Genomic DNA, 14626 nt, shown 5'->3' with positions numbered 1-14626 from the left:
CAACCAGGGCTGGTTGTTTGTGCACCGTGCTTACTGGGTGGATTTTTGTGCGATCTGTTCTTCCTCAAATTTTTCAAACACAAAGTTTCATTGAAGCATGCAAAATTATAACACCAACGAAGAGAAATGTTACTTTGCTCAAGTCATCCTTTTCTTTCCACTTTCCTCTAACACTGTTTTACATTAGCTCACTAAAGTTCACTAACACTTGCCTGAGGGGCGACAATGTAATTTCAACCACAACAACTAATGTTTCTGAAACAAGGATTAATAAAAAGCCCCCCCAAAAAAGATTATTAATATTTTAAAGAAAAAAATAATACTAATAGTATACCATACAAGTAGGAGTTTATTCCATGTTTCTGTTTTTCGATCGGCAGACAGGAGAGAATGAATGATAATATGATTGGAGCTGATGTAGGCATCCACACTTCAAAAATAATTTCTTCACATTAAAACAAAGTTTTTTTTCTCCTTTTTAGATTCCTATCTGGATCTAATGGTTAGCTGCTTTTGGAATATCAAGTAGTGATATAGGTAGACATTTTACAACCATTTTGCTCACTAGTATTTTTACTAACAGACGTACCAACAGAAATTAATAATCAATTTAATCAATGGCCATCTACTAAAAAAACATGTCACTGTTGACTGTTAGGGAGAAATCAGAGTGAAAGTGAGATATTTCAGCTATAACCTGCCTAAAATAATAAACAAACAGACCATATTTTTTGTGTTTTATTTCTTTAAAACATCTGCATTAAAAAAAAAAACACATGTATGATTTTGAGCTTAAACGCTCAAAGTTGATGTCCTCGATTCAACCTGCCACGACCATGTCATTTCACTTAGCGAGGTCGACACTTCACCCAAAGCCTGACCTCAGCCTTCATACCAACCGTCTAAAATAGACAGAGCTATGATTCAAAGAACACAACTGAAGACTACGCCCCATTCCCCGGTCTAAGTGTTACTCCAGCATCTTGTCATCCTGCTGTCAATGCTCACCTCCCATACCTTGAAAAAGATACAAACAAATATTGTACATGGCTTGTACTTCTCCCGCCGCAGGGGTCTGACTTTAGCTAGGCTTCATGCAGTAAACATTTTTTATTTAACCAGGAAGAGAAACTCATGAAGATTAAAAATGCCTTTCTCGAGTGTGTTGGACAAAACAAGCAGCAGAACAAGTAAGCGAGTTTCAGACATGTCTTTAAGAGCAGTCCCAATGACATTCAAGAGATGTTTTTTCTGCTTGTGTATGAAACAATCTGCACAGTGGGGATCTTTTAGGGTGAGCTTCTTGAAGCAGTAAAAACATCCCAAACATAATTGACCACAAAAATGCTTCAGTGAAAAGAAAGTAACCAAAGAATTTTTCATGTCGTTCTATTTTGAGATGCTTCAGACGATGAACAAACATCTTTGGAGACATGCTCTGCACACTGCCTGACTTTATTTCATACTTTCATGAAGAGGCCGAATGCCTCCATCAGATAGAAAGCTTACAGAGAACCTCTGCAGCTCTATTAATAATGCATTCATGGTTACATTCCCTTCATCCATTCTGGTACCATTTTGTTTTCAATGGTACCCCCCGCACCCCCACACACACTTCTCCCTAAAGTAAGAGCCACATAAATCTCAGCTCACAGTCTCCATTACAGTGGAGCGATGGCTGCCTGCCAGACAGGCAATCTCTGTGGACACCCCCACTCTCTGGTCAGACCCACTGAACCACCGTCTCAGCTTTCTCCATTTCCTCCACGGGGAAGTGTTCAACATGTTTGGGAGAACAGCTTTCAGCCAAGAAGGCCAACTCCAGCACAGTCATATATATTCATACGACAGCAGCAAAGGTGTTAGACATGTCTGGAAGTTTCCTGTATTAAACTCATGTTCCTCCCTAACAAATCCACTAAAATACAAAAGCTGATTCTTATAAAACATAAAAATGTAGACACAGTGCAACTCCTAAATAAAAGTTAGATTTAGTGGCTCCATTTATCATCCAATGCTAAGGCAGAATATTTATTGTAATACAATCCCAGAAGCAGCAGTGGTCTCAGGTAACTCCAGAGATGTACAGCAGTAGTGTCCAACATCCCACTGGTGATCCATCACATTGCATGCTGCGCTACTTCCAATTGCTTCTCTTGGCATGAGTAGTGGGGGGAAGAAATGCCACCATAAAAAAAAAATACTAATTCTTTCACCCAGGGAATTCATATTGCTTGGCAGGTGCAATGTTCCTATTAAAGTTTCAGAGAGTTGTCCTCTCCTCAGCACACAACTAAGTAGAACAGACAAGGAGATACCACCATGCTTTTGTCTGCACAGTAAAGTGACAGCTGTGGTGTCCCTCATTACAAAAAACACAAACACAAGCACAAGTCCAGAAGGTTTGTCTGCACGTTGCTCTTTGATATTTCAGATGCAAAGCTCTGACAGTATATGCCTATCGCGACTGACAATAGGATTCTGTAATGACTGACAGTAACCCAGCAAGAAGCTACATATAGGTCCAGAATCACTCAAAAAACATAAATGCCACTTGGCACATGGCCGATGTACATGGTAGTTGTAGTCATTCGATTCCCCACCAAGAGTCAATACAGCCAGTACCAGTTCCCACAATTCCTCCACTGTTTGTGCCATTTCCTCAGCGAGTCCAGAGCGCTTGGTTTGGCTAGGAGCTAAGAGATAAAACTATATTTTCAAGTACTGAATCAAAACTGACCCTGACAAGCGGGTGCTGAAGAAACATTGTTAAATGAAAGTAAAGCCAAAGACAAAGAAAAAGGGAAAGACACCTCCAAGAGGAAAAGGGATATTCCTTTCAAACCCTTTGGAGGAAGTCAACACCGGCTATGTAGGAGACACAGAGTAAATGGTAAATGGACTTGAGCTTGTATTTTTTTTTTGTCTTCCACATTTACCCATTCACACAAATTCTCATTTAAATAAGACAGATTTTTTTATTGTGCTGTTACATATTGTATTATAGATTTTACACAACGTAGACATTTTAAAAAGTAAAAAAAAAAATGGAGATGTTTTTAAGAGGCTAATGTAAAATATAGAAAACTTGAGCAGCAAGTCACTGATAAACCGTTTAACGCTGCAGTACATCAGTCCCATCACACACACTGCTCACACACAGCAAGGGCAGAATAAAGTTGATGGCTCACTTCACCCTTCGTAGAGCTCCTGAATGTGCTGTTGCTGAGTCCTAAGCTCCAGATTCAAAGTTCCCTGCGTGGCTGTGTGTCACAAAAGTGATTAGAAATGAAGAGCTCTGACAGTGATATGGTTGGGGCTTTGGTTAGTTCTCTTCAGGCTGCCAGGCTCTCTTAGCTCCTTGATTCAAGATGACTGGTTGAACTGCTGCATCTGCCAACACTGCTGATCCTAACAGGGATCCTTCACACAAGCCAATATATTTTTCTTCGACTTCTAACTCAACAATCAGACCCAGTTTAGCTGGGTTTCTACAGGGCATTAAACACAGGAATAAACAACAATCACTTTCCTGTATTAAGCTGTCACACAAACTAGGATGAGTGGTTAGGCACTGAAACAATCAAATTATTGCACCAACAGTCTTAAAAACCAGCCTGACAGATGGTGTGCCGGCAGTAGAATAACTTGACAAAAGCCAAGAACTTTTAAAGAGTGATCTGAGGAAACATATGCACTACTTTTTGACCATAAACTTCATAATGAACGGCTGCTGTGTCATGATGGAGAGTCAAGAGCAAGAGTGTTCTTTACAGTGTCATTCAGAAGGATCGCTTTGGACTGACTAACATAGCACATCCGTTTAGACAGTATCTACTACAACTCTAAGGGTCTATCACAACAAATAAATGTCCACTTACTTACACTCTCAGTGAGGTAGGAAGCTGGTTCCACGAAAGGAGACAATGGCTAAAAATGTACCTTTGTTTTCTGCTTTTCCCCCATTTATCTTTGCCCCTCTACTATCTCAAGAATCCATACTAAGTAACTCTTATTGTCATGCACTGTAGGCAATCTGCTCTATTCAGTCAACATGTGTTCTGCAGCTCTCCCATTCAATCGTGAAGAACGCTGAAATATTCAAGCTCCTTCTCAAGCACTCAATGCACAACCTCAAAAACTTTCCTCTCTGACACATCAGGGTGAAGAGCGTACTCCGTCACACCATTAAAGGCAATCTAAGGATGCTCTGCAGATTGATCAGAGAGGCCGAGTGCTGTGTGGGAGTAAATGGCTGTCACAAGGTGAGATGGAGTTTCTCTCTCTCTCTCTCTCTCTCCCAGTGGTCATGGGGAGGCACTGGACCCCAAATTACTCATTTTGATTCAAAGCATGTTTGTCTCTACATCAGAAGGGAAAGGAACAGATCCATTCTGACAGCGTAAGATAAAAGAACAACACAACAGTAGAACCCTAAATGAGATAAGGCATGAAGCACAGTGGACAAGCACTTGAGCATTTTTGTCCCCAGAGCAGTAGCTTTACTATCTTCCACCACGTCTCATCAGTCTCCATGACATATCTGGAACGCTGGATTAAATGCACAAATTTTTTTTTTTCAAACACAACTGAACAAAAGTTAGCTGTATAAAAAAATGTTTGCACTCTGAGATAAGCGTTTTGTATGCTTGACACAGGCCAAGTGGGGGATAAGAGAAGAACTTTTAGTCAGTTCATAATTGCAAGGACAAACTGCAAATCAATACCATGAGACTAATCTTCAACAAGTCATTACTTTCATGAATTTAAGAAACTTGGGTGCTTGGACTGTGAACACAGTGAAGAAAAAAGCAGTGAGACCTGAGGTAAATGTCTCATATAAACAGAGGAAGCTGGTGAGCAGGTCTATGTAAGAGTTCAGAAATCATGCCAGCTTTAATTGCAAGTGGGGCTTTGAAAATTTCATTAAAATGCTGCCATTCGTGCAATAGGCGACAAGGGAATAAATAAGAAATTCATAATAGTTTCAGGGAAGACACAACGTCAGTATAAACAACATGCACACTTGCATGATAGACTTATTACTGTATTCTGACTGAGTTATGTCAATTATTCTGCCTTAGTGTGACAGAAAACAGTGAGCAGTGTGTGAAATCGTTTGCATTTAAAATCAAAGACCCAGTGTCATTACACTGTGGATCGTCTGAAAACTTCCATCCATACAGAGCTGCAGTCAAGGAGGCTGTCGGTCAACATAAAAGCAACCCGCTCGTGCCCATAGCAGCCGACTTGCTTAAAATGCGAACATTTCACATTTGTATTATCACCACAAAACGGACTGTTACACAGCTATAGCCTACTGAAGAACATACAAAAAAACAAAAAAACAATCCTATCCCAGTGTTGGAGAGGCAGCACAGCTCTTTAAATGCAGCCTCAACAGCAGGCACACACCCGTTAATTAACAAACCAAACACACTCGAAAATGTCATTCCTGTTTAACTTGTAACAAACAACGAAGAGAAAGGCAATAAAAAAATGAGGGCTAAAAAACCCATTGTTCCAGCGATATAGCCTAGTACAATTTAGCCCGTGGCAACATAAAACACAGGCTAAAGACGGTGGATTTTGTGCAACAAAAACTAACATTTATGCCATAAGAAGGAGGCTGTTTTAAGGCACAGCGCGTGCGAGATAAAACTTGAAACATCGCCTACCTGTGTACTGCAAAAGAAACATTGTCCACAGAAGGTGAGCAACGGGTCCTCTACTGTAGGATGAAGTGTACGAAGTAGATATATCCTTGAATGGAGCACTGGGGCTCGTCCCTCTGTATGTCTGCTGACTCCGCTCCGCTCTGCAGACAGGACTGCAATGAGAGCAGCCAGGAGTAGCGGGACCTTGGAGCTTCAGCAGGAGAGCCCGCCCTCGCGATGACGTGCCCGCGCTTCAAGACAGAACGGAGTTCGCCTCGCGTGTTCGCTGCGCCCAGGCGAACTGTTTCGGCTGTGTTAAAGGGCAGTACAACATCCTGCTTCTTTTCTTTGATAGCAAATTAAAGGGTTTATTCTCACATAGCTGCAGTTGGAGTTTCATTTAAAGGCTGTTATGAAGACTAGTATTAGTTTTGCCGACTTGAAATCAGTACCTTCATTTATCAATAGCTCCAAGAGTTTATATTTGAGGATTCATATACTCAAACGGAGCATTCAAGCTAAATTACTGTGCAATCTTGGCCTCAGATGCATTATAAATATGGAAAAAAAAAAGTTCAGAAAGCCATTTCAAACACACACAAACAGGAGCTAAAACTGAGGTCACCTTGTTCTGGGTAAGAGGCCCTGGACCATGTCGAGAAAATATCTGCCAGGTCAGATTATTTTCATTTTTTTCCAAAGAGTCTGCTTCCAATGCCATCCCAAAATAATTTCAAAAGGTAAATAAATGGATTTACCAAAGGTCGAAGTAATGTTCCCTTTTTCCAAAATGACTTTTTTACAAATTGTGTGTGAATGATTCAAAGTCAGGCCATGACATGAACTTTCATCCTCTGTCCTGCAATACCTATAGTCAGTGAAATATAGTGATACAATTACTAAAAAATAAAGTAAATTTCAGTAGATTTTATCATTTACAAGCTTACACCTATAGCACACTGACTTGAAGACTAATAAAGGATGGTTCTCTTTTAGGCACCAACACATGTTATAACCTCTGTAAAGAAATCATGTTTATATGTCAGAAGGATTATAAAAAGTTGCATGGGACCAAAGAGAATCTATTTAATTTTGGAGGAGGTTCAGAAAGACTTAAAACAAACCAGTTAATAGCAAACGTGTCTCATGATGACTCAGTTACACATGACAGCCACTTCAAACATGACTGTAGATAGAAATGCAGCAGTTATGTCAAATATGCAGGTCCTCCAAGTGAAAAGGAGTCTGGATTGTTGTCCTTGATTGAGGCCAGAGCTGTTAGAACGCCGTCTATGTTACGATGGGGATTCTTGGAAAGGTGTGAGAAACACGACACAACTAGAAAGGCACCCGAAGATTAGAAACCACCACCAAGTCTATAGTCCACATTTAAGAAACTGAAAACTATCAACTATGTATCTCAACACGTTTCAAAATCATACCAATTATTTTCTGACCTGAATTTGGTTTGGTTGATTTGACACCACATTATTGTACAGGAGACACTGACATATCAAACATGTCTAAACTAAACTTGTAAAAAATAATGTAAAAACATGTATTGCATCTTTGTGAATGAGTTACAGATCTACTTAAAAAAAAAGGGTAATTCCTTCGTCAAGAAAGCGATAAATATGAAGGCAATAAAATAGCGCCCATTCTGCAGTTGAACGGTAGAAAAGTCTTAAAGAATTTACAAGATCATATTCATGTAAAATTACTTGGTTTGAAAATGCATACAGTCTAGATACTGGTCAAATTCAAGAGACATCTGCATATCAAAAGAGACAGTATTTTCAAGGTTGCAACCAGCTTACTAGTTATTTTGCTGTCCATGTTTGTCTAGAAGACGCTTAATGATAAATAAACAGAGTTATTTTTCTCAGCAAAATTAAATTACCCCTGTCAGCCAGTAGTAATGACTTATAGCCAGTACATGCTCTCATTCAATTTCAGAGTCCATCGGGAATAATGTTGGTCTGATGTCTTGATTTTTTCCTTTTATAACAATGGTGTTCTTTCAGCAGCCTGGTTAGTGTAACAAATCATTCCAATCGAACCCGAGTTTGACTCTATGCCTCAGCAGATGAAAACAGCCTTTGTTTGCTTTTAGGGTTTTGTTTGAGAAAGTGTGTGTTTGGTGACATTATGGCCATCTTTAGAGAAATCTAACTGCCTCAAATGTTAGTGGAAAACATAACTGATAGCTGCTAAGTTTCACTATTTCCTAAAAGAAATTTCAATGTTCTGTAAATCATGGGCCCAGTTATGAGCTCATATCAGCTTCACATATAAAAGTATACATTTATAAAACTGTAAGATCTAATCTGCTCTATATCTGTTCAGCGAAAATCTTTCTCACAATGAATCATTCATATTCAATTAGTGCTTTTTAAATGCAAGCTGGGTCTCATTGTCATCTATCTTTGGAAAATTTACAAAGACCGTTTAGAAACAATAAAGCCCTGTTTCCACACAGCAGTCTGGTATGGATCAGTACAGTTTGGTACGGTTTGATTCAATAAAGCCTGATCCCGTCTGTGTTTCCACAGCCACCTGTGCCATATTTGGTAGGCGGCGTGTAAGCCGGATGCCGATAGCCGCATCAGCTACGTAATAGCGTCACATAGCAGCTAACCGCTAACTAATAAATTCAACAAAGGAGAAAATATACGTAAACAATCGGCTGTGTATCATAGCAGGGTTTTGTTTCGTGTTGTCATACGGAAAGGTACGATTTTTTTGACCAATCAACGGACTGCAGTGTTTAGCTCCACCTATTAGGGTCGGTTATTCTTGGCACCCCACCAGAAGGGCCCCAAAAAGTAGGACAGTAAGGGTTGGTTATTTGGCAATCTTTCCCGGGATTAGTCTATGGAAATGCCGCAAAATGAGTGCCGTAGTGAGACGAACCGAGCAGGACCGGACCGGTCCTCTTTACCAGCATTCATTTGAGTCAAGTTCTCTTTCTGCGTATAACGTTTATGACTATTTGTCCTGTGAGATGTTGGCACTGTTTATCAGCCTCGATGCGGCACCACCCACTCCTGTTTTCACACTGTAAGAGTGTATCAAAATGCCCTATTCAGACGAACAACAGGGTTCAGGTAGGTTCTCAGAGAAGAAAAGTGATGATATTTTAAAAGGTTAAGCTCAGCAGAATGTCTATCGGTGTGAATTGACTGCAGCAGCATTGGATGTCTTTCATTTTGAGATCAAGGAGTGTTCTGTTCATGCAGAATGAGCTGCATACCATATCCCTTAAAGGCTGTGTCCTCTCTCCTTGGTCCTTGGTAAAACTGAAAGTATAGTTCCAGCGCCCCCTATTTAGACATCACTCATTGATTGGATGCTGCAGGGAAACAGGCTTAAATGAAATTTGGAGTGCTGATAGCCTGGCACGCCTCATGTGTAGAGGCAAAAGTCCTCATCGCAACTCTCTCCTCCCAACATTTCACATCTCCTTCATCTGTCCTATCCATTAAAATAAAAAAAAGGCTCAACATAAAAAAGCATTCAATGAAACTTCACAACATCATAAGAGTTTTATAACAGAGAAAAGACGGACTGTAAAACAGACGCTGACCAGACACAACATCCAGAGGTTGGCAGGACATCCTTGTCTTTACATTTTTTTCTGGCTCTATCTTTCTTAATCCTTTCCTTTCTAATTACCTCTCCCATTTGTCCCTCCTCTCTCCTTACCCTCAGCCCTGCCCCTGACTGATGGTTAGCAGATGATCATCTGGACAGGAAAGGTTGCAGTGACTCCCCAGCTCATTATGACACCTCATTAAGAGAGCCGCACACTGTCCCAGTTCACGTACTGGTGTGTTCCTACTTGAAGGAATTTAATGAGTTGAGGGGGAGTGATAAGACACCATAAAAAAGCTGGATTTGGATCCAAAGTGTTTTGAGATTCAGAACCATGTTTGCCACCGTTTTCAGGACGATCTGACAGGAGAGAGCTACTGAAGACGGCAGCATCTGTCCTGGAAACCAGAACTAAGCTCAAAAGGAGGACAGGCCTGTGACTAGAGAATTCCCCGTCAGCATGAATATTGATGGAAATGGGTCTCAAACAAAGTGCAAAACAACTGTTAACCCTCCTGCACTGCTCCCATGTTGTTAACAGCCCTCGCTGCCCCGCCATCATTCACAGACAGAGATTTACTCCACTCAAACCCCGCTCATGCATTTCAGCTCGTACGGCCACAAGGAGATGTGATGACGTTTGTTTGTTTTACAACATTAGTTCACTGTGTTTAATCGCTGAAAGACCTCCGATGCAAATAGCAGCATGTTTATGACAGAGAGTGGGCACTGTGGTGCATTATGGCAGCTGAGGTGTGTAGCTCGCTGGTTGGGTTTCCTCCTGCCAGCAAATGTGTCATCATCAAACTTCACTGTAAGTCAAGATACACACAAAGAGAGGTTTCTCTTACAGCACGACTTCTACTTCCCACAGATAGGTCAAGACACTAAAAAAGGGAGAATCTGCTGAGTTACATCCTTATCTTTATGGTCAGATATGAAAACAGCTTTAAATATTAAAAGTAGGAGAGCCTTCCTTAAAACTACACAGAGTCAAACAATATATATATATATCAAAAACACCTATTATAGTTTTATTTTCTTGCAAAGTTTTAGTCACAGCATGAGTCACTTCTCCTCTGATGTCTGTTACAGGGAAATGTGTTGTCATCTTTTGATACTAACTCAACAGTGACTGTAAATGTGGGTCAAAAAATAAAGGGTTGATAAGTGGCTTTGAAACTGTCTCTTTATTTGACTGTGATGTAGAGAAGCTTCATTCAGACTCTGGCTCCATTTGTTACAAAAGAGGGAAAACTGTGTCTTTGTGGGACCAACACATTCTGTCCTATTTTGTCTGACCCTGATATTCCCATTCATGTTTTTATTGATAGAAGTTTTCATTCTCTCCAGTCAATTGGAATTTAAAGACCCCATGAAATAAAAAATACAGTCCCAAAGTTTTAATCCAAATTTCCTGTGTTAAGTGTTCATTTATCTGCCAAATATCTGTCAATATTGCATTATCTGTATCAAGTATTTCAACATGTAAACAATTTTGTGTTTTCTCTTCCTGAAAACGTGTCAAGTGTCTCATGACTCATCCTGCACTCGGGCATTTACTGAAATTTGGACCAATGACTAGTTTTATAGTCCTGCCTTCTATCTTACGAAATGATTTCATTAAGTCACAACAAAGAGGTTAGACACTCTACTTTCAATCATTTAATTAAAAATCCCAATTAATTTAGCTTTAGCTCATGTCTATGTTTGATGGTCTGACATCAGTTATTTTATGATACATTCTGTACAAATATAGCATTTCATATTCATTCTCAACATTAGAAGAATCCTTGCTACACATCTCAGTTATGTGTTTGAGGTCTATGTTGGAGAAATATGCACCAAAAAAAAAAAAAAGAATATTCTCTCTTAATAGTCTTCAACTTTGGTATGATAGTTCAGTCAATGTGCTTCATTTTTCACAGGAATATATACAAACAAAAACACAAATGAACAATTATGTTCTGTTATAACTGATTTCATTCATCACTTACTAGATATGCCATCTAATACAATCATGAACCTAGAACCAGTGAAATGTTGAATTAATACATAATTACATCTCTTCCTTTTACCTATGGTCATGCAATTTAATTTGTTCTTTTGATGATGTGCTTGCTGGAGACTAAAGCAAACGATCCAGCAACAAAGGGACTTTTGTTTTTCTTCATACAAACCTGTAAAAATAGGTTCCACAGTGAAGAGACTTTGGCCTTAAGTCAGAGTTTAATTAATGAAGAAAGAATCAGAAAAAGTCAACAACTTTATCATCTTGTACTTTTATACTGCGCAACAATCCTGAAGGAGGAGAGGGGGGAGATTGTGAGAGAGTCAAACCCACCAGAGGAAATGTACTCGATGGTGTAGAGATCTCTGCAGTATGTGAGAACGAAGAAAGAGCGAGAAACAACAGAGAGAGCAGAGCAGACAAGCAGGAGGAGGAGAAAAGGCCAAGTATCAGACAGAGCATTCATTATCACCTGACTGACCTGCATATTGCTCTGTGTGAGAGTAATGGGAAAGGACACACTCATCGGCTGAGAGCCCAGCAAGAACGGCGCTTTTTATCCTCCTCTCTCTCTCCACCCTCTTCACTTATCTGTCACCTTCTTCCTCTGTTCAATGTTTATCCTCAGACCGTGTGCTGTAGAAGCTTCTGTACTAAATACAATAACAGCTCAGTAATTGAACGCATTATGAAATACTTATAAGTATACAAAGCCTATATTCAGTATAAATGTCATGGTGGTGCCAAAGAAAGTCAGGATGATTGGTAGATATGTATTACTTAGCTTAGTTTTTTTAGGTTATTAATTGAACAATAAAAGGATCAGCTTGAGCCTTTGTGGCTCATTTCCAGCTGTGGTCCCCAGCCAGTTGTAAGTTGGCAACCTAAAATGCATTGGCACTGTTAGTGTGTCAGTTCAACTTCATTGCCTATCCATGAACAAGCTGTTAAAATATTTCAGGCTAAAACAAAAAGGCTGCTGAGTGCCTGTGGTCTAATGGTTTCATATGCCCCTTGTACAGACGCTGTAGTCCTTGAGTTGTGTTGACCGTGTTCAAGTTGGACCTGTGGCTCCTTTCCACCGGTAAAGAGTACTAAATGTGTGTTTACTCCACACATTTAGTTCTTATGCAGTTTGCGGGTGGTCATCTTGCGTGTTTCAATGGTTTACCTCATGTCGAATCATGGTGTTCTCTTCATAAATAATTATTGAACATAAATAGAAATCAATGCATGCTATTGATTTATCTCTTTCTAAACATGTGAATACGTGGGGAAAAACACCTTCATAGCGCCTTCTTATTGAGCCTATGTCTCTTCCTAACTACAATAACAGCAGCCAGTTGTTTATCTTCAGGCACCTGGATTTGACTCAAAGGTGTTGAATCCAAAAACCAAGGATGCAGCAGATTGTGATTCCTGTGAGGCTAAGGCATACCGGGCAAAGCTCGACATGATTATGTAAAAATAATTGAAATCCAGGAAAGAGTGAAGCAGGTTTAAAGGTCAAGGATAGTAAGAGGATAAAGATCTGATGAGATAGATTCAAAATAAAAGCTTTAGAAGGAGCACTGACTGTGTGCTGTTTGTGTGTGTATAAAACTTCTTTGCGAAATGAAAACCCAGCATTTACATGACCGGCTATTTTTGCTGCCCTAGAATAAACCCTGAAAGGCTGGAATTTAAAAACACACACACACACACACACACACACACACACACACACACACACACACACACACACACACACACACACACACACTCTGGCATCTTACCGTTGACTTGGCTTGATCTGTAGTCATTGTACATCCTACTCTTGCGTTGTTGTTGTGTGTAATCTCAAGAAATTTCACAAGAAAAAAGTCAGCACACTCTTTGTTCGTTCAGCACATTTAAATGCTACAGAAGAGTGTATTACACCACAGCTCTGCATGTAGACTTTTTATATTGTAGTCGTCCAAGGACACTGAACCTGTTTAAGAAGGGCTAAAATAAAGGGGCTTTGTCTTGAAAAGAGATAGAGGAGAAAAACAGCAGAGAACGTAATTCATCCGCTTTTTGCACAGGCACGACCTCCCTGCTTCGTGAAGCAGAAGCTCATCAGAGCTGGAGACGGCTCGGAGGCGAGGGAGCGTCCCATTGACTGCCCTATTAACACTTAAACTGGCTGGATCAGCTTAGAGGAAACACAAAAGCTGCCAGGAGGATGTACAGACAATTCTGTGATACATTTCATTCCACCAAGAGGAGCCCTGAGGGCGCCATGATGACCAGAGTAATTGGCTTTCTCCAGCTATGATAATCTGCATCAGTCATGCCATGCCAACAGTCTCTCAGGCCACTCAGAAGGTCACAGCGCTCCACAAACCTCACTTTTCTCAGTTGACTGGAGAACCTGAGTTCCTACTGAAAGACACATTACAAGACATTTATACTGCTAACTGGCAGTTTACCTTTAGTCCAATGACTAGTAAAAAAGCAGGAATCAACACGAAACCCTCCACCACGATATCTAATGTCACAGCTCTAGTAGGATTTGAGAGCATCAGCTCTGTTATTCTCTTCCTAATGTGTCGGGTAGAGATAAGATCTTTATCACACATTCACACCTGCCGTGTAGGTACGTTAATGCTGACATACTGAATATGACAGGCATAATAAACTCTCGGCACACACAAAAACCAGTGTGTGTGTGTGTGTGTGTGTATCTCTCAAACAACACAACAGAAGAAGTTTACAGGCTGTAGTTGAAAATGAGGAGGGAACACACAACTGTTCGACTGTGACCTTGTGTTTCCAGTAACTGATGTTTTAGATCTGTAAAGCTGAGGGATTCAACTTTAACTTGTAATGGTTTCTCTTAGTGAAGGTCTAAAATGTTGACGTGGACACAAACATTTAACAGCACAGAAATGTTTTGACACGATGAAACTATAACTTCTATTATAGCATAAACTTGCATGTTTATATCCTGGTACAAAAAAATTAAATAGTGCTGATTAGTTCTGGTCATTACTGGCAAAGAAGAAGAATTTCTGTTGTGGATATCAAAAAAAATGTCTCTCTAAAGAGAAGAAGCTGTGCCATAATGAGGTGCATATTTCCATCATTGTTCCTAAAGTTACACTTTGCAAAACTGTCAGGGTAATTCATATTTTGACAACATGTAAAAAAGACTGTATGATTGAAATAAAGTAGAAAATACGGTCAGAACTCTTCCCACGACATTACAAACAGGCATTCCTCTTCAGTGTTTGTTTGTTAATGAGCCCCTGTTGGTGTGATGACGAGATGACAGTCTGACAAGCCGTCCTACACTCAAGAGGAACAACATGTCAGACAGATGGAGGCAGCACTACTCTGA

At 40.0% G+C, this 14626-nt stretch overlaps 1 protein-coding gene across 2 annotated transcripts in view; it reads right to left on the bottom strand.

Annotated features, from left to right (window-relative positions):
- The window catches only part of LOC306829701 (ecto-NOX disulfide-thiol exchanger 2-like), an 85690-nt gene extending 72636 nt beyond the window's left edge, over positions 1-13054 (bottom strand). Inside the window, exon 1 of one of the 2 annotated variants that reach the window (XM_079352833.1) lies at positions 13038-13054. Coding sequence is in view for 1 of the 2 variants with exons in the window: in XM_079352834.1 (XP_079208960.1) it covers positions 5679-5700 (22 nt within the window). In the remaining variant the exon portion in view is untranslated. Of the gene's footprint in view, positions 1-5678; positions 5822-13037 lie in introns of those variants that run through there. The other variant, XM_079352834.1, reaches the window with a different exon arrangement.
- Positions 13055-14626: the final 1572 nt, after the last annotated feature.

This window comes from Symphodus melops (genome assembly GCF_947650265.1).
Source record: "Symphodus melops genome assembly, chromosome: 9".
Classification (NCBI taxonomy): Eukaryota; Metazoa; Chordata; class Actinopteri; order Labriformes; family Labridae; genus Symphodus; species Symphodus melops.
Note: the sequence above shows the minus strand (reverse complement) of the source record. Positions and strands in the feature narration are given on the sequence as shown.